Source organism: Desmodus rotundus, chromosome 10 (genome assembly GCF_022682495.2).
Source record: "Desmodus rotundus isolate HL8 chromosome 10, HLdesRot8A.1, whole genome shotgun sequence".
Classification (NCBI taxonomy): Eukaryota; Metazoa; Chordata; class Mammalia; order Chiroptera; family Phyllostomidae; genus Desmodus; species Desmodus rotundus.
In genome coordinates this window covers 12,160,201-12,184,295 of record NC_071396.1, presented here as the reverse complement: position 1 = coordinate 12,184,295, position 24,095 = coordinate 12,160,201, and the positions used below count along the sequence as shown (strand labels likewise).

At 36.9% G+C, this 24,095-nt stretch overlaps 1 protein-coding gene across 9 annotated transcripts in view; it reads left to right on the top strand.

Annotated features, from left to right (window-relative positions):
• The window catches only part of CDC42BPA (CDC42 binding protein kinase alpha), a 175,015-nt gene that overhangs the window by 116,566 nt on the left and 34,354 nt on the right, over positions 1-24,095 (top strand). For 3 of the 9 annotated variants that reach the window (XM_053912183.2, XM_053912189.2, XM_053912187.2), the window contains 6 exons: positions 2,003-2,108; positions 2,516-2,664; positions 4,248-4,339; positions 6,525-6,601; positions 7,676-7,723; positions 13,934-13,972. In XM_053912183.2, coding sequence (XP_053768158.1) covers positions 2,003-2,108; positions 2,516-2,664; positions 4,248-4,339; positions 6,525-6,601; positions 7,676-7,723; positions 13,934-13,972 — 511 coding nt within the window. The remainder of the gene's footprint in view (positions 1-2,002; positions 2,109-2,515; positions 2,665-4,247; positions 4,340-6,524; positions 6,602-7,675; positions 7,724-13,933; positions 13,973-24,095) is intronic. The other 6 variants (XM_053912186.2, XM_053912191.2, XM_053912190.2 and 3 more) reach the window with 3 other exon arrangements.

Sequence of the window (24,095 nt, the reverse complement as noted above, 5' to 3'; positions counted from 1 at the left end):
TTGCTTAAAAGCTGTTATTTAGAAATGGCCTTGTATTAGATAAATTATTAAATACTTAATAGGCAGGCTAAAAGAAAAATGTACATTCCCTGTTTTCAGAGTTCTCACCTACTTGAAAATTAACTTTGAGATATTCTATCCAAGCTTAAAGGTCAAGAGTCTCAGGCTGTTTACATTTTTTCAGTGTGGTATATTAAAAAATAAAGTAATGCCAAAACAAAGCTTCGGAAACTTGTAATATACAGTAATCCCCACTTATCTTCAATTTTGCTTTCCGCCTTTCACTTACCCACAGTCAGCCACAGTCTGAAACTGTTAAACGGAAAATTCCAGAAGTGAACAGTTCCTAAGCTGTAAATGGGGCGCTGTGCTGCATCCTGTGATGACACCTTCTCGCACTGCTCCGCTCCATCCTGTGTGGGGCAGGAATCGTCCCTTGACTCCTCGGGAGTCTGAGCCTAAAGATGCTTCAACCAGACTCCAGATTTTAATTTGTATCCTGTCTGCATCACAGATACATGTTAACTCTCCTGAAATACACTTTCCTCGTAGCTATTCAATGGCCTGAATTTTATGTTTGAAAACAATCAGCCTGCACAAAGCAAATCGTCTTCCCCAAAGTATATTAGAATATGCTTCTGAGCATTGCGGATTTCAACTTTTTTCTTCATGGCATTACAGCTTCCTGTATACAAATGATTTTCATTCTTGAGAACAGGAACTTTTGTAGATTTTCATATGCTGATGCCCCCTGCTCCTGGTCTTCCCATTGTTTTGGAAGAGATGTAACAAAAAGCAAACTTTCTCTTGAGAAATTCTAGTATGTGGAATTTGTTTTACTGAATATGATTTGAAAACATTTCTATCTAAAATCATAGTTGCACCAGCAAGATAGTCTTAAGACAGTAAATAGAAACTGAGTTTCGGTAAACTTTTCTTTTTGATTATTTACCATTTTAAGAAAACAGCTTTATTACAATATAAGTTTGAGTTTTGCAGAATATGCTATTTTAAACTAAACTTTCTAAATATAGCATACTTAAGTTTTAAGAAGGGTGTGCTATGTATTTATAACATAAACTGGCAGAATCTAAATAATGAGAACTTTTAATATTCTTTGGAAATCCTGAGGGGGCAGTTTAATGTTAGATAAAAGAGTATTAATTCTGTGGTTCATGGGTAAAGTTTTACTAATTTATCAGGTATAACTAACTTGGACTTTCTGAAACATGGCCGGCTTTAATTTGTATGTAACCGAACAGTTCAGTAAACCTCCTCCCAGTTCTTGAGAGAGTAGTACTGGGTGGGCCAAACAGACCGTTCAGGTTTTTTTGTAAAATAAAAGACACATTTTTCGTTTTCACCATTAACTATATTGATTTAGATATTTTGAGTATGTTGGGTATCTCTTGCTGTTGGAGTCGAGTGAGTAGGGGCCAGGGGTGTTGCTTAACATCCTCCAATGCATAGGACAGCCCCACAGCAAAGAATTATTTGGCCAAAATGTCAATAGTACCAAGAAACTTTGCAGACCACTTTTGACACTTCAGTCAGTCACAGCACCTTCTCCACACACTGCACAAATCTTTGTGTTTCAGTTGCATTTTTACCTTTCTTGAAATAATAAAGCATAATACACCGAAAATGTTGCATATTTTCTTCCATCTTCAATATTAAAATGACTGCACAAAAATTCACCAATTTTGATTAAGTTTTTAAATGCACACCGAGATGACAGCTGTCACAGTACAATCTAACAAAATTGTTTTGTACGAAGTTAAGGACAACTAGGTATGACTAGAGCCATCGTACAGAAAAAACTAAATTAACTTTTTGGCCAACCCAATACTGTGGTAGAACTTTTGAAAGAAGGTATTTCAGAACATCTTTAAATTCCTGTCACTATTAGCTTCTTTATCATGCCTTAAAATAATGTGTATCTCACTGAAGTTTTTCTTTTTTTTTTTTTACTTTTGTACCTTCTCTCTGTTATGTATTTTAGGGTCAGTGATGAAAAGGATGCACGAGGATATCTTCAGGCCTTAGCTTCTAAAATGACTGAAGAGTTAGAAGCGTTAAGAAACTCCAGCTTGGGCACACGAGCCACAGTAAGCTGCCATTCTGCACAGAGACTTGTCGTAATGGGGGCAGGGGAAGGCGCAGAAACACTGCAGCCAATCTGAGTACCTGCACCAGTTGTCCGGGCTTTAGCCCAGCGTGAAGTTTCTCATGAGAGAGCAGTTCACGTCTTTTCCAGGTTCGGGAATTGTAACACATAGCTGCTTAGCTGTGCTTTGTCTGGCTAGCCATTATTGCTAGTGACTATAAAAAAAGAACTCATTTACATGTGAGTCTGTCGTTATTTCTGAATTTAATGAAAAAAATATTTTTACAAGCAGTGTTTTTATTCTGTTATCAGGGAAAGATAACGCTTTTAAGTAGTTTCCGACTTCACTTGGATTACTAAATTTAATGTAAATAAAATTGAGCTAAAGACAGTCATATTATGTTACAGGACATGCCCTGGAAAATGCGTCGTTTTGCGAAACTGGATATGTCAGCCCGACTGGAGTTACAGTCAGCTCTGGACGCAGAAATAAGAGCCAAACAGGCCATCCAGGAAGAGCTGAATAAAGTGAAAGCATCCAACATCATAACAGAATGGTGAGACTGCGTCATGTAGTCCTACTGGAGTAACTTCTGCATTGGCCCCCAAGTACTTGGAGAGAGGTTACGTGTTTAGTTTCCTATCACAATTTTTTAAAAAGTGATGACTAGAGAAAATCATGAAGATTTGAAAGTGAATAGATGCTGTCCAACCTTCTATGCAGTGATGGGATTGTAACAGCCTTGTTGTCCTCCGGCTTGTCCGTGAGGTGGAGTTAATAGTACCAGTTAACCCTCTGTTATTTACCTTTCCCGACTCTCAGACGTCATTCCATTAAATCCCCACCTCTCTCATTTTCAAGAATGTGTATTAGTATAAAAATGCAACATGTAGTCAAAAGCAAAATGCAGTCATCTGAAAATTCTGGCCTATACCATAAGTCTTTTAGAAATGAAAATTCTGTCGGTGGTAAATTTCATAGTGGTATGATATACTTTGATTGTTGTTTATGTTCTTTTATGTGTAAAATAGGTAAGTACATAAAATATACGCCATAGTCTCTGGGGAAGTTAGCTGATGAATACGTTCCCTGAGTCCTTAGTACAGCAGTAGAGCAAATTACAACCTGAGTAAATGAGAGAATGAAGATCATAACGGGATCACATACAAACATGGTTCAAGAACAGGTTAGTGTCGGCGACACAGAGGAACAGTAAGAAGCTCATGCTGCAAACGAAAATTGAAAACTTCTTTTAGGTGTCAGAACACCCAAAGTTCCAAAGGTGTTCAGTCATAAAAAGAAAATATAGTCCCATAAATTTGGTCTTGATTAGTGTGAAGCCTTAGTCTTTAAACTGTAGTCATTAATGTTTTTAATCAAATCAGAGGCTGGATATGTGGCAGCCCGTTAAATTATAAATTTTTGTTGTAAATAATTAGACATAAATTAAGTGCGCTTTACTAAAATGTGCTTGTGCGGCGTGAAAATGGGGAAAACCAAACGTTTTTGGAGAATATTAACTGGATCCTAACATAAAGCATGTCACTCTCTGTGCTATAGTTTAGAATAACTCTGATTTTCTTCTTATGCCTGAGACGTATGAATTTGTTCATAAATCAGGGATGTGAGTCAAGCTGAAAATTATAAACACGTATGCTCTACTTTCTGTTTCTCTATGAAAGAAGTTAACAGAATTCTAAAATTAACTTTTGATTTTATGACATTTTTTAATTTAATAGTTTAGCTCAGGGTCAGCAACTTTTCCTATCAAAGGCCAGATAGTAAATGGTTTTGGACCACATCATCTCTGTCTACTCGACTCTGTTGTCACGCCAAACAAAGCGGGGTTCCATCCCCGATCAGGGCACAAACAAGAATCAGCCAATGAGAGCACAAATAAGTGGAACAGCAAATTGATGTCTCTCACTATCGGCCTTCCTCTCTCCTCCTGAAATCAATAAGTAAAAACTCCACGTTAAAAAAAAGTAGATAATAGCCTAGATTTGCTCTCCTTACAATTTGTATTCCCCTAGCTTAGCATGACTGACGTTTGAACCAAGTAAGTCCATCCAAATAATGATGGCTCACCCACCAGCAGCAAAAATAATGACGTTTCTCCTTTTCTTCCCCTTATTTAAGTAAACTAAAAGATTCAGAGAAGAAGAACTTGGAACTACTCTCAGAAATCGAACAACTGATAAAGGACACTGAAGAGCTTAGATCTGAAAAGGGTATGGCAATGTTTTTTGCATCAATCAGAACTTAGTATTCTGTTATGAATACATTTTATTACACAAGAATAATTTTATTGTGTAGGTGGAAGAATTGTTTGACTAAGCAGTTCTGGCATCCATTTGTGTTGTGTGTATGTGCGTTATCACACACACACACACACACACATAAATAATTGGTCAACGGATATCTGAGTCCTTTTGTTTTTACTTAAGATATGTTATTTAAAGGTTTGATTGTAACAGAAGAACTCCCTTGTCGTACATGTAACTTTTTTTCAGTGCCATGGACTATTTCACGAATAACATGTTTATGATCTGAAAAAAATTATTTTATACTTTATACTTACTATTCTCACGTGATATAGGGGATTCACTCCCAGGGCAGTTAAGGAAACAATGTATGAGAAAGATAAAGCTTAATCTAATCTAGTATTACAAGAGCAATTCAAAGATAAAGAATTATTTTGGCATTTCAGTGTCTTTCAAGTTTGATTTTTAAATTGCTTGCCCTGTGAATTTCCCAGGACCTGTTGCCATTTTCTTGAAAACATTACTTAAACATTTTTTCCTGTTAATGTGAAGAGCAACTCAAGAATGCTTGGTAGCTTTATTACATGAACTTAAACTTTCTTTCCATAATGTGGCCATTAATAAGGTAAAAATTTAATAAAAAGAAATTCAGAATGTTTTCTTAACGAAGGGATCTGTCATACGCAGTTATGAGAAATTCATTTCCCCAACAAAGTCAGTAGCCCTGCCTGAATACTGACCCAGTTAATGGTCTCTGTGTTGCACTTACCTGCTTCCCTGTGTTTCCCACCCTGCGATGTGCAGTGACATAAAGCAGGTTAGGTCTCAGCATCTACTATAAAGCTGTGGAAGAAACAAGATAATCATATAAAGGAATTAGCGTGGAAAAGCCATTACAAGTAGTAGATGTGCAGTAAATATTTGCTGATTGAAGTTCCTGGTGGACGAGAAAAGAAGGAACCCTGAGAAAGTGAATTGGGAACTCAGATTAGGAGCACAAGGCATCATGAAGAAGTCAGAGTCAGGCAGGGCTTCATACAGCAAGAATGGAAGGGAACTGAATTATTCAGTGAGTAAAGGGGAAAGAATGTGAGATGTGGAGGACTTGTGGCCCTAAGACAATTTATGTGGCAAGAGACAATGCAGAGTGTGACTGACAACACACAGATGATGTTGACTGTATCAGTTTAGAATAGACCTAAACTTGTGAAAGAAAAAACTTAATCACATTGCTGTCTTTTGAAAAGATGTTAACCTATAACTTTTTATTTTGATTTGGAATTTGTAGAATATAACATGTTGCAATATGTGGTGACATCGTATACTACTTAATAATATAATGTAATATATTCATAATGAGGACAAGGTTCTTTTTTTTCTGCTCTATTTCTTATTATATTCCCAGTATCTAGATGGACTGCATGTACATGCTGCCTTATCGGGCACCTGTGGAGTGTTGACAGGCACGAAAATTAGTTGTCAATTCCTAAGGATATGGAAGTCCAAAATGTGTACTTGGTTGTTTCTGTTTTTTCTTTTCTAGTATTTTTCATTACACATATATTTTAAGAATTATTTTGGAAATTACGCATTTAAAGTTAATACCGTAGCCAAGAGATAAGCATGCATTCTGTCAATAAAACGATACCCGAAATCAGATATTAAAACCTGAGTCCTTAACAGAAGTTTTTTATACCTAAATACATTTGTTTTATAACTGCATTATTTTCTTATAAAAGATTATTTATGTTAGTGCATACTATGTGCTTGATAAGAGTATTCCAGTGTGTTGTTTGGTATAGACTATCTTAGAAAAATCAGACGTGTTCAGGGCTCTATGTTTAAAATTCTCTGAAGACTGCCAAAAGATTTCATGTGTTTATTTATAATGTATTATATGGGAAAAGAAAGAAATTTAAGAACTCAAGTCAAGAAAGAAGTGTTTCATAGAGAATGATATAATTTAACTGTTAAATGATATTGCAAGAAACATTAGTGTAATTTGGTTTTTTAAATATGTAGAGCTAATATTGACCAGCTTTAAAATATGTTAGTTTGCAAACAGCTTTTAATAGATTTAGACAGGAAAGGTTATCCATGAAAATTAGTTTCAATTGTTCTAGTTTTAAGAAAAGTTGCTGCTGTCTTCTAGGTATAGAGCACCAAGACTCACAGCATTCTTTCTTGGCATTTTTGAATACGCCTACCGATGCTCTGGATCAATTTGAAGTAAGTATTAAGCTTTTCAAATAGCCGTTGGGGTCAATTTAAAAATCACTTTGTGATTTAAAATGCACTTGTAATAAAACTGTTTTATTGCATCCCACGCAAGAGGACCTAGACTCTCATATATTTAAAAACGTATTAGGAAAGGAATATGTTCTGCATTCTTATGTAAACTACGATCGCTTTTTATTTAAGAAAACATGTAAGAAAGGTCAGCATGTGAGAGTGATAAGATCTAAAAACCATTTCGCCACTTCCCCTGAGAAAACTGTAAGTGCGGAACAAATCCTGACTTTTAAAATAATTTGACACTTCTTTTTTTCTCCAAAGCATAGAGTCGCAGTAGAAAGCCATTGGAAATGTCAAAAGTTCACAATAGGGAAGTGCTGGTTCTAGTTCCAAATGAGTTCAGTTTTTTAGAAGTGTATAATAGGGATGCTTTTTAAAAAAAGTATTATATAGAATGTATTAGACAGTTTCTATTTTAATGAAATAATGATTATATGACCTTTTAATCATTCTTTAATACTTAAATTCTTCGCTAAAAAAAAAGTGCTTTATGATATAAAGTGTACTTTTGCCTCAGAAAATTTAAGTTAGTGATTATATCTTTAGTCAACAAGTAATTGTCGATCTCTGTGCAAGTCACCATTCCAGGTGCTGGAGATACAGCAGTGACAGGCAGACCAAGTCCCGCTCTCAGAGAGTTTCCATTGCTCCAGTGGGGACAGTCAGAGGCAGAGATTGTCTCTTTCTTTTAGTCATTTCCTTCGAAAATGCTTACGTTGAATTGGACGATTGATTTGCCATGTGCTCCATTTTATTACATTTTGGACACAGTATATGAACTATATTTCATTCCTTTGGGAATGGGAATAAGAATCACTCTTTAAAAAGTAATTAATGAATTTCTGAGTTTCTTGAGAAACAATGACAGTGACTGCTTTTTCATTTATTTGTTTGAATTAATGTCATTTGCCTTTCAATTGTTTTACAAAATTTTTGATTTATTATTTGTTCTTACTGAATTGCTTCATCCATATTTTCTATTTTTTTATTGCTGTATTCGTTAAATAGGATTCCTTTTCTTCTTCCTCATCTTCACTGATTGATTTTTTGGATGACGTAAGTCTTTGATTTTCAAACCAATGCATCCTTCAGTAAAAGAGATCAGTGAATTGATTAGAAGAATTTGCCTAATGCAGACAGTTTTAGAAATATCATACTTGATGATTTATTTGTGAGCCATAATTTGCTTCTTTTTTATCTTAAATGTAATTGTTTATCATTATGAAACATGATAAAGTAAAAATGTACTTTGAAAAATTCTTTGGCCATCAAAGAATCTGTATGTTTCCATTCTTTGCAGCAGTTCTGAAAACTGGAATGCTTATTTAATTATGGTCACAATATAGATATATATGTATAAAAATAACTGCTTATTTTTATTTTTCATGGTGATTTCTATTTCACATTCCCCATCTTTTTTCAACACTTTAATTTCTCTGTTAATTAAAAGTAAACCTCTGGTGGTATAAAGAGAAAATATGACAAGTTTTCTTCCAGTAAATTTTATAGTAACAGTAATTGAGCACAAATCAATTTTTAATGCTGACAAAATTTTTCTTCCAATGTGGAGAGTTACTTTAGTTCAATATGTACTATATGCAGTATAAATTGACTACATTATCATTTTCTCTTAAATTCTATACATTTAATAATTTTGAAGTTCCGGGTGTATATCATTCATTCTCTTTACAGAAACACTTGACATAAACACTCTCTTTGTTCTACGTTAAATGTCACAGTAATCATTGTCATAAAGCATTTTATTATCATGTTAAACATTCAGTCTTTCCAGAAATTGAGAAATCAAATTGGTTCATATTCAAATATTGTACATACAACTGTTTTTTTAACCGGGGGGAGATTCTTTAAATGTTTTATTTTTGCATTTTGTTAAATATAATTATTATATTCAGAAGAATATTTAGCATAATTTTTCACTAAAGGAAACTCTTGATCTAGACTTTTTAAAATTGTTTTTAAAGTGATATTTGATTATCTTTGAAATATGTATACCAAAGTGTGTGCACCTTTGCCCTTTAAATGGAAACCATTTACTATTCTTCAGACAAGTAATTGTTCCAGTTAAGTGTGATAAAAAGAGAGCGCTCTTGACGTGCAGTAGTATTGCTTGTTATAATCCGGTGTCTGCTTTACTGTCCGAAAATACTCACTATGGTATTTCCATGTACCGTATTTTTTGGACTATAAGATACACCGGACCATAAGACATACCTAGGTTTTAGAGGAGGAAAATAGGGAAAAAACCCTGCTCCACCACCGCACAACCCTCCCACCCCCGCCCCCAGCAGCCAGGTAAGCTGCATTTGGACTATAAGATGCACCCCCCCTTCCCTCCCATATTTGGGGGGGAGAAGTGCATCTTATAGTCTGAAAAATATGGTAGCTATCATTCACCTTTAAAAGAATAGGAAGTTTAAATAAATTATTTTAGTTCTTCCCACTAGAAAATCATTTTCATTTTTCTTTCTGACAAACTCTTCTCTACATCTTCTTGGCCCCACAGAAATCTCTGAAGATAAAACATAGCGGTAGCGTGTGTTTGGGCAAATGGGGCAGCTCTTCTCAGTGAAGGTCCTCAGGGCTGCCTTCCACCCCCACCACCCGGCTGTAGTCACTGCTCCCCCCTTTCTCCCAGGAGCACCCTTTCTCATCCTTCACCTGCAGCAGAATTTCGTTCAAACGTGCAGCTAGGTGATGAAGCTCTACGGAGGGCCTATGTTACCGAGGAAAAAGCTGAGTTCACGATGGCTGCTGAGTTTTGATCATTCAGCCTCCAGCTCTTAAAAGGCATAGTTTTCCATCATTTGCTTCCTAAGCTCTCTTCTCCCAGTTTATTTGTTAAGCACATAAATAGACTCAACTTCTGCCTTTGCTACTTTTTCTAGGTATATGATTTGGAGCAAATTACCTGACCTTTCTTTGCTCAATGGACAAATAGGGGTAACGATAGTACTAATCTCATTTGGCTGTTGGAGAATTTTTTTAAATGCATGTATGTTCTCAGTAACACTGGTTATTATTCCTTACTCTTCCTAGGTCTCTTCCCCCTCCCTTCCTGTGTTCTCTGCGGCTTCCTTTCTTGTCCATCAGTTCGGTTTCTCGTCGGAGCTTTCTTAGCTCTTCAGTGCACAGCCCTCTGCTCCCGCCCCTTCCTCAGCATTGCCGGATCACAGTACCCCAGGAAAGTGGGTTTCACCTGTCAGGGCAATGGCCAGTGAGCAGTAGGCTCCCATTAAAAAAAACATTTTGTATTCCTAATTTGTATTTTATGGCATAAAGCTCTTGTGTCTCTGTATAGTTTTATGGCTGTGACCACCCTGTCCAGAATGATGGTGTTCAGTCTTGGGCACAGCTGGGTTCAGCATCCAGGATACTCAGTATGACAGTCTACTCTGTAGCTCCCTTTCTCTTAGGCATTTGAATTCTTAAGGAATAAGACAAATCTTGACTGTTCTTTGTGCCCAAACTAGTTAGGTTGTTGTACGCTTATAATATATGCCTGTTCTCTAGAGGAAGTAGACTCTAACTCGTACCTAACCCACAGAACACATCATCTTGGGTCATTCTTTCCTGTTTTCTACCTCGTGGGCATAGAAAAGAAAAAAAATTACATTGCAGACCTAAAATGTTAATCACAGCTGAAACTTGTAGGTGTAGGGCGGAGCAAGGTGAGTATTAAGCCAAATAGCAGCAATCGAGTTGCTCTTGGTGCCCACACCTCTCTGACCTTCATCTTCCCCCAGCGGCCTCACGCCCTCAGACCACCCTCGATTCTCCCCGGCTCCCGCTCCCCTCCAGGCCACCTGTTGGCCTCCCACGCCATCTACTGACACTGTAACTCCTTATTTTACTGACACTATAACCCCTTACTTTACTGACACTGTAACCCCTTACTTTACTGACACTGTAACCCCTTACTTTACTGACACTGTAACCCCTACTCGACACAGTTCACACACTCTCTCCCCCACCTCCCATGTTTTCTCAGTGTGTTTTGCCTGTTAACTCAAAATTCAAATGGGCACTGGGATTTGGGGCAATATGGGAAGATGTTGGGAAGATGTCTTTTTTTAAAAAGTTATACCGAACAGTGTAACTTTAGAAAAGAGACGTTCAGACATCTCTTGTCCATGCCTAAGAGTGGCCTTGAGGGAACAGGAGTTCTGACCCCTGACACCCGCCCCCCCCCTCCAGTTCAGGCAGAGCAGACCTCCTCCTCAACAGTCGGTTTCTGTATGTCGGGAGGACTTAGGCCTGTGGGCTTTTGTGCATGTGGAATCACAGGCTTTTGAAGAAGAAAGAGCCTTAGACATTTAGTCCCGCAGTTTCAACCACTACTTGTCCCAGCACTCTCCCATCAGTAAGAGACTTCTCAGGCTTTGGGGGAGTAGGGAAGTAGTGGTGAAGGGTTTGTACTTGACATTCTTGGTAGAGCAGATCAAGGGGAGCTATAGTTCATTGTAAAAGATAAGCGGTCCCTTGGGGAAGGCACTCCGGCATGAGATGTTAAGGCAGTGGTAAAATAGGCACCAGGGTTCCTTCTGCTTTGGAAACTTCCCTGTTCTGCCCTCATCTTTTCTCTGTCCCCCATGCCCGGGCTCAGACTTGCCCACCGTACTCTGCAATTCCACACTCCGTTTGCACGGGCCAACTTTACAAAGTGGGAGCTAGCCCTTCATGGGCAAATGAAAATCTGCCAACTTGCTTTTTGAAGGTCGTCTTAGTCTGTTCTGAGGAAAGAGTGAATCAAGGAATTGAAGCTCTAAATATGAAGGCTGAACGTAAAGGAGCAGAGACAGCGCTTAAGTCCAACTGTCTGGTCCCTAGTGGTGGTTTCTCTCCTTGACTTCTGTCAGATTAAGAGAAGCAAGTCGTGGTGGTCGGGGTATATGGAGAAGCTGACTTCTACTCTTGGCTCTGGCCTCATATAAAATCTCACTACAGTGTTGCAAAATGTTTCTTTTCGGTCTTGGCTCCTAGCTTCATTCATTCCTCTCTCGCTTTTAACATTGTTTTCTCCAGTAGCTGCTTTCAGGTTCTGTCTGAACCAGTCACAGAAATGGAGGTGTGGCAGCGTAGTTTTAGGTGTCTCTGGGGAAAGTTGGTCACGTGTGAGAATCAGTGGAAGATAGAATTTTAAAACATGCATTGTAAAGATTTTTTAATCCTATCACCAAAACATGGCCTAGATTCTTCTGAGAAATTGTCATTCCTGAATTTCCTCCTTCAATTCTTGTTTTTTAAAACTTTCATCCACATATTAAACACAATCCAACTTGAAATTCTTATTTCAAAAATTGTCACTTTCAATCCTTTTGTAATTTAGGCAGTGTTATATTGTATATTATTTTATACATTATTATACATATTTTTATTGCTTATCATATATTGGAATATATTTAGGCAGTCTAGAGGAAAAGAATCATGACTACATCATTTTTTGCCTCTTCAGTATTTTAGTAAATACGATTCTGGAATTCATTAACTGAACCTTAAAATCTATTAGCCAAATTATATGTCCATATGATAAATGACTTCTTTTGGTGTCTTCTTATTTGCTTACTTCCATAATCAGCCTTGAAGTTCTGGTGGCAATTTGTAGACCCAGATATAACGTAGTTTTAAGTTTTATATAGTTGCATGCTAAGACAATGTATTGGTTTCCAGTGTTTGCTGTGAGACCAGTTTCATGTTTATAGAAAACCATGGTGTATGGGAGTGTGTACGAAAGTGTGTGTGTGTGCGCGCGCGCGTTCCTCTAATTGCACCCTAAGGAAAAACTGTAATTTGTCCTTTCTATTGAAAACACAAAAATAGTTGCCTGATTTCTAGGAAGACACTTTGGAAAGAACGTTATTACTATGGTGGTTTAGCACCATTGTTAGTTTTATACATTGCCAGCTTAGAAAATGTGTTGTCCTTCCTATGCAAAGATAATTTTGAGAGACTTTGGACTTGTTACTCTGGTGGTAATATATTTACTTGGAGCTATTCATGCTCCTTTTCATGGATGGTGAGACAGGTACTTCCTGTTAATAATTGAGGGTGTAAAACTGGCTTTAAATCTGAGACTTAAGATGGACTGGACGAATAAACAAAAAAACTTGTTTGGAACCTGCAGGCCTTCTAATTCCAGGTTGTGGCCAACACTTTGGGCCTCAGTGTTCAAGTCCCCTTCCATTCCAGTTTCCTGTAGAAAGAATAACAGTTTTTCAATCTGCCAGAGTTACGGTACAAATAAAACTGATACTCTTGAGTGATGTTTCTCATCCTTGTAGTTTTTTGTAACTCCTGTTGCCTCAGTTTATATATTCCATCCTCTGGGCCCCCCTAAAAATCTTGCACGTCCCTCCTCCAGGTTTCCGTACAGACTTTGCACATACCTCTCTTGTAGCATTTACCACACTGTTGATGGCTGGGTGTCTTCCACTAGTCTGTGACCCGCCTGCCTCTTTACCCTTACGTACTTGACACACTGTAAACCCTCACAGTGTTAGTTTGGAGTGCATGTAGGACATTGCCTGAGTAGATATGGCTAGTATTTGTGAAGCTCTACTGCTGAGCATCACAGTTTCAAAAACTGTGTTAAGTTTCAAAAACTTAAAAAATATTTTGACATAATTGTTACCTACCTAATGTCATTATTAATTTTGCCTAATTAGTTGAGTCTTTAGTTTCCTAAAGGTGAAGGTCCCTCTTTTGTTTAAGCCTAATATCTAGTCAGGATGGACAATATTGTTGAAGTAACTTTTTGTTTTAATCCATTATTAATAATTCTGAGGTCCTTATTTAGCTTCCGTTTAAAAGAATCGTCTTTGAAAACAGTAAGAATTTGGTTGGTAAATGCCTGAGGCAAGACGGTTGAAATATTTTATTAAATGCCTACCATTGTAAATCAGAATTACTGAGATCCTGTTTGTTCTAACTTTTCAAGTTGCTACTACCAACCTTTCTAGAAAAGAAATTGTCTGTCACTTGATGAGGTCTTGTTTCGTGGGCCACTGTTTGTACAATACCAGGTCCAGTGAAAACTTCATGTCACTGTTACACCCAGTCTGAGCAAAGGTCTTTTCACTATCCTGTCCTCCAGTTTCCCCTGAAAACTATGTCCTTTCAACCTGTTAAAAAAATGTGTCTCTGCATGTGTGTTTATATGCCTTGTCTGTGAACACAGCGGTGTGCAGTCACTGGCAGTCACGAGCATCGGCATTTGTAACACTCGGTCTTCTCCTTTCTTTGTTGAAGCGCTCTCCGTCCTGCACTCCAGCTAGCAAAGGCAGACGTGTAAGAGACTCTCGCACTTTGTGTCCCCGTCCTGATGCCCTCCACCCTCTCTCTTGTCCTCTTTGCCTGTGGTCGCAGAACATGCTGGCGTTTTTGTGACGTGTTGTTACATTTATTGCATGCTTCGTGCTGCTGCTCCTGCTGGTGCTGCTTTTTTGTGGGGTTTTCTTTCTTTTTTTGTTCTTGTTTTTTGGCTTTGGCCGCAAAGCTTTAGGAATGTTCATATAAAGTTCTTTAACCAAACTACTAAAATTATAAGGTATCTTTTATTTTGATTGTGGGGAAAAAGTGATCCTAAAGTATGCTTTCTAAATTGATTATATACAAAGTGAATGAGTTCCTAAGTAAGAATCTGATGTAAGCAAATGTGTAGAAATTTCTCAGAGATTTTCATTATATAGAAAGAATGATAATTTATATCATGCAGATTTCAAAAATGTTTTGGGACAAGTTATAGATCTATACTTTTACGTAAATCGGTTCTGGAGAAATTTTCAATATTTGTATGTGGTTCAGAGGAAGCCTCTAAATATTTTACATTTATAGATTTGGAGAACTGATGTTAATAAATATTTACATTCTAAGATATATCTGAGATGTAAAAAGTGGTTGTCACATTCTTTGTACATGCAATGATAACAAACTGTCAGTGTCTTCCTGTGCTGAGGCTGGCCCAGTGTTTCTCAGTCTGAAATGAGCCAGCCACCTGCAAGATTCTCAGATGCCCAGAGTGGGGAACGTGTTTGTGGAAAGGCCTCAAATTTTTCTAAACCGTCTTGTGCCCCAACACCAATACACACGTATACTCAGTCCTCAGTTGAGAGGCACTGGGCTAGCTGCCATTGTTGGCACTGACTTTCATGTACCTAGTAAAACAGTACCTTGGAAAGGGCAGGTCTGCGATAGATACATGGTTTTTACTTTTACCTGTCAGCTGCATGATCATTGGTGTTGATTAACACCTTCAATCTAGAATTCTTCGATTTGGAAAGTTCTAGATCAGGGAATTAGTAGGGTGGCCCACTGCATCCTGTACTCTTTATCTTTCTAGTGTGATGGAGAGTTGGTTGTAAAATGAACACAATTAGCCCTAATGTAGCACCTATTTTTAAACTGCTGTGTAACAGTGAGTTAGCAGCTCAGACACTGTGTGTCTGTGTCTGGTACCCATGGTGTGTCCAGTTCTGCTGATAGCTCCTTCATTAGTGATGTTTATGAAAAGACTGCTGGTTCAACTGGTTTCTTGACTGTTTTCACATTTGGGTATTTGAATTTATCAAATTAATCTGAGTATATGTGAATTATATCCTGTCTAGGAGGGAAGACCCAAATGTTGTGTGCTCAGTTATATTAAGTTCAAATCAGCCTGTGAATTAACTAAACTTTAACTATTTGTTTTTGAATAAGGTTATTATTCAGAGAGGTTTTGTTTTTCTGGTTAAATTTATTATATATTATATCTTCTTGCCTTTTCAGACTTTTAGGGGCCTTGGCCACCCCCAAAAATTCTGTAAATCTTGAAATAAGAAAAAGATTTTGAGGAAAATAGCCACTATAAGGTCCCTGCTACTTAGTCTTAATTTTTATTCTATAGGATAATAATAAGCCACATTTAACCAGAGCCTATTGACTTAAAATTACACATTTTTTAAAAAAAATACAGATGTGATAGGCTTGGTAATTTGCTTTCCATGCTTCCTTCAGTTTTTCCTGAGTTAAGTGTCTGACAGTTAGAAAGTCAGCCACTGGAAAGTGGGAAAGTTTGTGAGGCAGACGTTTGAAGAATAACCAGTTTCTCAATAGGTAATGGAAACATCTCAATAGAATAATAGTGAGGAACTTCACTAGTCCCTCAGAAAATCGATGTATTATACAATGTAGGACACATATATGTAGTTAGCCTTTCTAACAGTGGCCTTGAATCCAATAGTAGCATACAATTTTCTGTTATATACCATGGTTTTAGACAAGCAAATATGTAATACTTATATAATTTAAAATTCTTTAAGCGACTAAAATATATGAGATATATACTGTATTTTTATTTTCAATGTGTTTGAATGTGTTTTCAATGGTTTTATAAAACCTCATTTATAATTTGTATACTTATGTTCTTTATAAGTGGTGATATTTAATTAAACATAGTAAATGAAGATTGTTATTAATATTATTAATGTATGAATACAAACGGTTATGGAACAGCCCACATTGTTTTTATTAGTAGAAACACTGAGTGTCTCGTTTTAAATTATTCCTCTAGAGTTTGAAGCAGAGATTATAAATAGCAACATGTGGCTTAACTTTCTTCTGTATTTTCTTAGAACATTTTTGTAAATTCTCCTTAGTACATATTCAGATCAATATATTGAAAATAGCTTGAGAAATTTTCATAAAGAGAAACAAGTTACAATATTGGTAACTAGTAAGATTACACTTAACCTGTCATAACCTTTAGTAATTTATGATTTGTTGTAAAAAACATAAAATATTATATTTACTGTTGTCTAAATGATAACAGTATTTCTATAATACCATTTTATATCATAAGTTTAATTACAGAAGTAATTATATTGCTAAAAGTTTGAGGTCAAAAAGTATTTCTGAATACCAAAAAATAGATTACCTGCCACTTTGTTTCCAAAATACTTCTAGCTAAAGGATAAAGAAAATTAATAAAAACTGGATTTTTTTCTTAGGGTTTTATATTTACCAATATAAAACAACATGTTAGATTTAAGCTATTTTTAAATCTATATCAGCTCCATATCAGTCTTGGTATCTTTTACTTTAAAACTGGGTTTCTTAGGAGAATATTTTGCTATTGGTATTTGTTCAAATCTGTAATTATTTTTGGAGTAGAAAAGACCCATTAATACATAGTCAGGATGAGTAGTTTTAGTTGTTCTTATTATTTATAAGAAGACCTATTGCATAATTTGAGGAATTCTTGTTTGGTGAGTCATCTAAAAATCGGATCTAATCTGGGAGGGGTGGGGGACGATTCTGTTTTACAGCACTGCTCTAAATTAAACACGCACAGCAGACCCTTCACTAGAGAGGTCCTGATAGACTCAGGACACACCGTGGACTTTTTACGTGGCAGTGTTGTGCGTTGTGGGCAGGGTGGCCGAGACTCAGTTTTTCTGCTTTTTTCCAAACAGTAAAACAGGAAGTAAAAATACATTGGAGTATAAGAGATGTTTCTAATGCCAGTTTATCAGGATAACTACTTAAAATATGTTTAATCAGAAAAAAGAATGTTAACCCAAAGGAAAAAGCACATTTATATAAAGATATTTATTTTTCTCAGTAGATTATAGTGTAGAAATATTGAGTGAATTGCTTATACTATCCTGCTAAGGTTTGTTTTTAAGATTTTTCTTTGGAGAATATCAAAATATGTTACCATATTAATGTGTTAATATTAGCTATTTATTTGCTAATTAATATTAATTAATATTAGCTATCTATCGCTTTTCAGTACTACCCCCTTTTATCACCCTTCCTATAATTATAAACCCACTTATTGAATTGAGATACCTGTTTTGATACATATCATATTTATTAGCTTTCCCTGCATTATTAATTCAAGTCACTACATTGATTTGATTGCTTGCATTATTTTCTATGGCAGAATTTGTAACTCCCATGGTTTAACTATATTGATGATTATAGCTGTTTTAAAGATGAAAATGACTAATGTGCTATTAATTGCTTTGCCTACCATTTTGAATCATTGCCAGTTAATTATTAAAATTAATTTTAGGCTATCTGTAAAACCTGCCGTATAGTCATTGAGTATTGTGGAAGTTTCCTAAAATTAATTGCTTTTTAGTGGATAGAGTAAACCATTAATTAGAAATGCACTGGTAAACATTTAATTATAAATGAAATTAATAACATCTTCAAAATCTCAGTCCTGTTGGTGATAATTAACACTTTGATAAAGAAAATCTGTAAGTGGTATTGTGTTTTTCTTACTGCTAAACCTCTTTTGAGATATTATTTATACTTATAGTTGTCCAGAAAGGAAACAAAATATAACTTATTAAATTGATTAGCTGTTAGCTTCTAGGAGAACCTTTTAAAAATAAATTTCTTTTAAAGTTTGATATTCAAAACTTTTTTTGACATGTTTATTCATCTTTACCAAACTTGTTTCTTGTCTTTATAAGAAACATGCTACTGGAAAATAAAGTGGTAGTTTTTCCACTTCACCGATATATTCATGTTTTTTTTTTTAAATCAGAGTATCATTGTAAATAGCATAGTTTACCTTTTAATGTGCTCAGTTAATGCCATTTCAAAATCTTATTCCAGTGTATTATTTTAACTTTCTTTAATTTACAAAACTAACTTCAATTTATTTACTGCCTGGAATTTGTTTTTACTTTAAGAGCATACAGCTCCAAAAAGCTAGTATGGTAATTTTCATTATTCTAGTTCAGCTATTTTCAACCTTTTTTATCTCAAGACACATAAATGAATTACTAAAACTCTGTGGCGTACCAAAAAGTATAATTTTTGCCAATCTGAAAGAAGAATCAGGTAATTTTGATTTTCACACCAGAGGGTATTGCTGTGTTGTCTGTTGTCATTTCTTATCTGACAACTGAAGGGAGAAGAGGTCGATGCCCCTGACTGGTCTCAGGTGTTGCGTGCGTGTTTTAAAGATTCTTGCGACGCACCAGTTGAAAATAGCTGTTCTGTTACGTTACAGTGTGATACTGGTTCATTTTTTTAAGTTTAAGTGTTTTTCACTTTTGAATAACCAGTTTTTACCTCATTCAGCTAAGAAATTTCATTTTAGAATCTCTTCTCATTTTAATTGTTTTATTTTCATTGATGAGTAAAAACTTGTTAGGAGAAAAAATACTCGTAAATGATGATAATTCTTCAGAGGGGCCAAGAGATACATGTTAAAAGCCTCAAGAGTTCTTTGAGTCACTAATCCGTGTAACTACGGATTAAGCTGTGATAGTGTATTTTTTCCTTCGCCCAATACCACACTGTTAAAACGTCACACTTTAACAGGGTCATGAAACAGGCTGATTTTAACAACTGACTATGGGGTGGGAGGCCGATCACAGGGTCGATGACTTTTCATGGGCACCCCCATTACAGCGGGTACTAACCCTACGTCTCAGGACAGCGGGTTCTGGTTTCGCACTAGAACATATGTAAAACCACACGCCCCCTTCTGTCACCGCTTGCTTGAAGAGCAGGCCTGCTTTAAAACGGCAGCCGGGACAGCGGGAAGCGGCAGGCTCTGGCCGCTCTCGTTTCTGAAGAGTTTTTAAAGGCGAGGGGCCCGAGGTGCAAAGCCAGTGTTTCAGCCCCTCAGCCCTGTTCCCAGCACTGTCCTTCGCACGGGACCACCGGATCTCCGCGTCTTTCACTCGAGCTGTGGGCTGAAGGCTTTTGTGTGGCCGGTCAGAAACTTAAATTTTTTTGCACATAGCAAATCTACTTGCATACTTCTTTAAAACTTGATGAGATAGTTAAATCTGTTTTAAGTTATTAGTATAAAATGTATCAATACTTTGCTTATGAATTCTACTTTAATGGAACTTCCTTGCCCATGGACTCTTATTCGGCTTACAATTTATACAATCTAAGGAGGAGATTTTTAGAAAGAAAAGATATTTCTGCCTTTTTCCCAAATCAGGATCATATTTCAGATTAATAATTTAAACTGATTGCCTTCTCCATGACTGCCCGAGTAAAATTGTGAACTAGTAAAATTTGTCCTATTTTCTTGGCTTTATTCTCCTATTTCTGGTTAGAGTTCATTGTCGGGGAAGGAGATGATGTTGCTCAGCCTCCACGGTCACTAAACTGCTCTACGCACCTCTGCTGTGGAGGTGCCGCTGGTCCAGCGGAAAGAGCACTGCATTAGGGGTTGCAAAGGGACCCCGGCCTGGCTGTCCCACATCATAAACCCTACCAGTTTTATGAAATTGGCCACATCGCACACATGGAGCTGGTACACAGCTGGCATGCTCCGTTCAGTAGGCCCAGTGGTTAAAATACTGAAATACTTCCCTAGCTGTTGTTACGTAGCTGCTGCCCCATGTCCTGTTAACAAAATAGGAGCATCTTGTTAATTGTTACCTTAACCTCGGTTTTCTTTAAAGCTAGCTTTTGTATAATGACACATCCCTCCTGCAGAGAGTCGAACTAAAGTTTGTCATCCTCCTTCCTCAGGAAGTGTCACGATCATGCCTTCCAGAAATCCGCTAAGAGCTGGACGTTGTTGAAAGTGATTTCCTGGGTTTTTGTTTCTCCCGATTTATCTTCCTAGACCCATCCCGTTGAGAACACACATGTACGGATCCTGAACATCCAAGTTTTGCATCCACTCCAGGCCCGCATCTCCTTCCACAGCTAGTGGAGCTGAGCCAGTGAAGGCGCCTCACTGGAGCAGTGTCGCCCCCCAGCCTTCTGCTTGTGCCAGGGGAGGGGGGCTGCAGACACCAGTGAAGTCTGACTGTCTCCTTTTCGTCGTGTGTTTCGTGCAATAAGTCCCTGTGTGCTGGGATCATTCCGTCGGACTGATGATGTCGATGGGAGCACAAAGCTAACGTAGAAAATTGTCCCCCAGAACTGAGCTGCAAGTAGGAAATTTATTAACCATGAAGGTAGTCTGTCTTTAAGTAGAGAGCAACGAAGAACAGAGTTATGTGAAGGTGGGGTCATCAGACACGACACCACAGGCACACGGCAGTGTTGGGCCGTTCTCACATCTTTTTCTAGTAAATCTCATAAGACATGATGTAACTGTTGCTTCATAAATAGAGTTTAAAGTGAAAGTGGCCTCTGCTGGCAACTGCATAGTTTATTCTAAGTGCTCAGTTAGTAATAGGCGTTCAGTGAAACCATGCCTTTTAATAGTGCAAAATGTCGTACTTGGGTCTTGTGTCAGTCGGTGGTTTTAAACAGCCAATTGGTCGTTTTTCTCAAGATCATTTTCTCGGCAAGTCAGAAGGATGTGTTGCACCTCAGTGGGTGCCCTCCCACGCCAGGGCAGTTCTGGGTGCTCGCTCAGCCTTCGCTTCCCAGGCTGTCTCCAGAGGCGTGGCTGGCGTTTCGGCAGAAAGCTGTCTGGGGCGTGAGCTGCACTGGGACTCTGACGTGGGTTTCCCAGCCCCTTGATAAACTACCTCACACTGGCTGATGAGACCCTCCACGGCTTTTGATGTTTTGTTGTTTTAACATTCTAACTTTATACATTTTTATTTTAATGTTCAAGTACTTTCGTCACACACAGTATGACAGCACCCATGCAACCACCACCCACAGATGTAACAGATGTGAACACTTTGTCCTGTTTTTTCAAAGTTACATTCAAAAAAAGAAAATAGTTCAGGCAGTTCAGTTGAAACACCCTTCCCCATACCATTCCCCTATCTCTTCTCCCAGACATATCTGAACACCCTGAAATTGAATTGCACCCTCTCTCCCTTGGTTTTACATGTCTATTTCATTTGTATCCATAACAAATATAATAATGTTATGTATATGAAATTTTACACAAAGGCTCTCTTTATTTTTTTGAAACTTTTTTCACTCAGCCTGCTTCTGAGGTTTAGTCATACAGATCACATCCATTTAGTGCATTCATTGTAACTACTGTATAATATTTTATGGTGCGCATGTGCCGCAACTATTTATCTGTTCTCCTGTTGTTGGATACGTAGGTGGTTTCCGGTTTTTGGTGACTACAGCCTATGCTGAAGTGGACATCCTAATAGCTATCTGCTTTTGCACATGTGCGGTTTGTTTGGCATCTATACCTGGAAGTGGAATGGCTGGGTTGTATGCCGTCTGCATTTTCAACTTTAACTAGATCTTGCCGCGTACTCCCCACACTGGTGGCACCGGTTCTCACTCGCACCAGCAGTGTGTGTGAGTTCCCCACTTTCCCACGCCCTCGCCAACCCTGGTACTGTCAGATACTCGCTCTGGCCAGTGCGATGGGTACGGAGGGGCGTTTTTGTTTTAATTTGCGTTTTCTGATTTCAAGTGTTACTGAGCACCTTTTTATATGTTTGTTGGCCATTGGTGATTTGCCTGTTCATGCTTTTGTCCACCGTTCTACTGAATTTTTTTTCCTATTCTGCAAGTATCCTTTATATAGTCTGGATATTAATCTTTAGCTGGCTGTATGCATTGCAGATATTTTTCTTCTAGTCTGTGGCTTTTAAATGTTATTTGTGGTATCTTTTTGTCTTGCAAGTTTCTACAATATTTTTAAGTACCCATGTTTATCAATTATTTGTCTTTGTCTTCTGCTTTCTAAAATATTTCTTCTTTTCACAGCAATTAACAAAGATTTTTCCCTGTGTTTTCTTCTGAAAGTTAAACAAATTTCATATTTCAGACTTCAATGAAACTGAAATTCATTGTTACATTACTATGAAAAATGAGGTTCTCATCTATTCTTCTTATTTAAACAAGCAATTCTCCTATATTTCCCCCCTTGACTTATAAAGCTACCTCTGCTTTATATAAATGGGTGCGTTTGGGGGTCCTCTGTTCTCTTCCACTGTTCTTTTTGTCTGTTCCTGCACCAACATCACATTGTCTTAATTACTATAGCCCTAGAATAATTTCCGATACCTACGATCAGCCACGCCCACTCCCACCCACCTTATTCTTCTTCCTTTTCTGTTTGACCTTTTAGTTTTACATATGACATTTAGGATCAGCTTGTCAGATGCCACGTGGCGCTATTGATTGGATTTGAATTTATAGATTTCTCTGAGGGGAATTGACATCTTCGTGATATTAGGTCTTTCCATATATGAACATGGTATACTATGAACATGGAATATTTAGATATTCTTTCATTTCCTTTAATAAGGTTTTATTATTGTCTTCAAGGGTATATTCCATATTGTCGTTTGGTGTGTTCCTAGGTACCTTCAAGCCTTTGCTGCTGTGGTGAATGGGATCTTCTCTAAAACGTATTTTGTAAACTAGGCATTGCTGGTCTTCATGAGCTCTGTTGGTCTCTGTCCAGCACCCTTGCTTCACTCCTTTCAATTCGAAAAACTTCCCTTGGGATTTTAATGAAATTCTAATAACAGCTTTGTTTCATCTCAGTTGTTTTAACTTTTACAAAGGTTTTCAGTGTTCTTCTTTTTCATATTTATTTCTTTAATGTTAAATTATAAATTGAATTCAAAAGTTTTCCAAGCTATTTACATTTAAATTAGAATGAAGTTAAGCAGAAAACTCTGAGAAACTCAATTGAATTCCACTTTAAGGCTGTACTATATATAAAATATTCTGATTTTGTTGGTTATACTTTAACAAAAGTAGACAGAGTCCATCCATTTTTTCTCTTAGTGTTTTAGAATATTCTGTACCTTTATACAAAGGTAACTTTCCTCTTGTTTGCTTGCTTTTAGCATCCTAATAGAGTCATTCTTAATGTCTTTTTTTTACACTTTGCTAATCAAGTGATACCTCTTTTTTTCCATAGTAACATCCAGTAAAATCACTGTTTTCCTTCATTCAAAGAATATCTTATAGTAATTCCCCATAAAATAAAGATATGCCTTGTAGCTATATTTGTGTGTAAATTCTGGGTCCCAATAATAATAATCCAGCTTCCTTCTTTGGAAATTACTTTCTACATAAATTCCCACAAATCGATCGATCAATCATTCTCTATATATACATACACAAAAATCCACAGAATTGTGTTCCATGTATGTATGTAATATACATTCTGTATATAGAAGTCAAGGAGTTAAAAGAATCTTCTAAATATTTTGATTATAAATCTTGCTAAAAACTCTTTCAGATTCTTTTTAGAACTAATGTATTTGCAGATGAACTTGAAAATTAATATCCTCATTATTATGTAGGCTACATGCTATATGACAGTTTTTTTGTTCTTCTGTGGATTCTCTTCTCCAGATTTTTTATTTTTATACTTCCAGACTGAAATAATTTGTAATAATTGAACAAAAATTTCACTTGTAGATATTGCAGGCAAAAATTTAAACTACCAACACTATGAGAATTTTAGCTTCATTGAGATATATTTTGCCTTATTGTTGGGGGGTTTTTTTTGGCTTTATTTGCCTTGATTTATTTCTAGGGTTGTTTG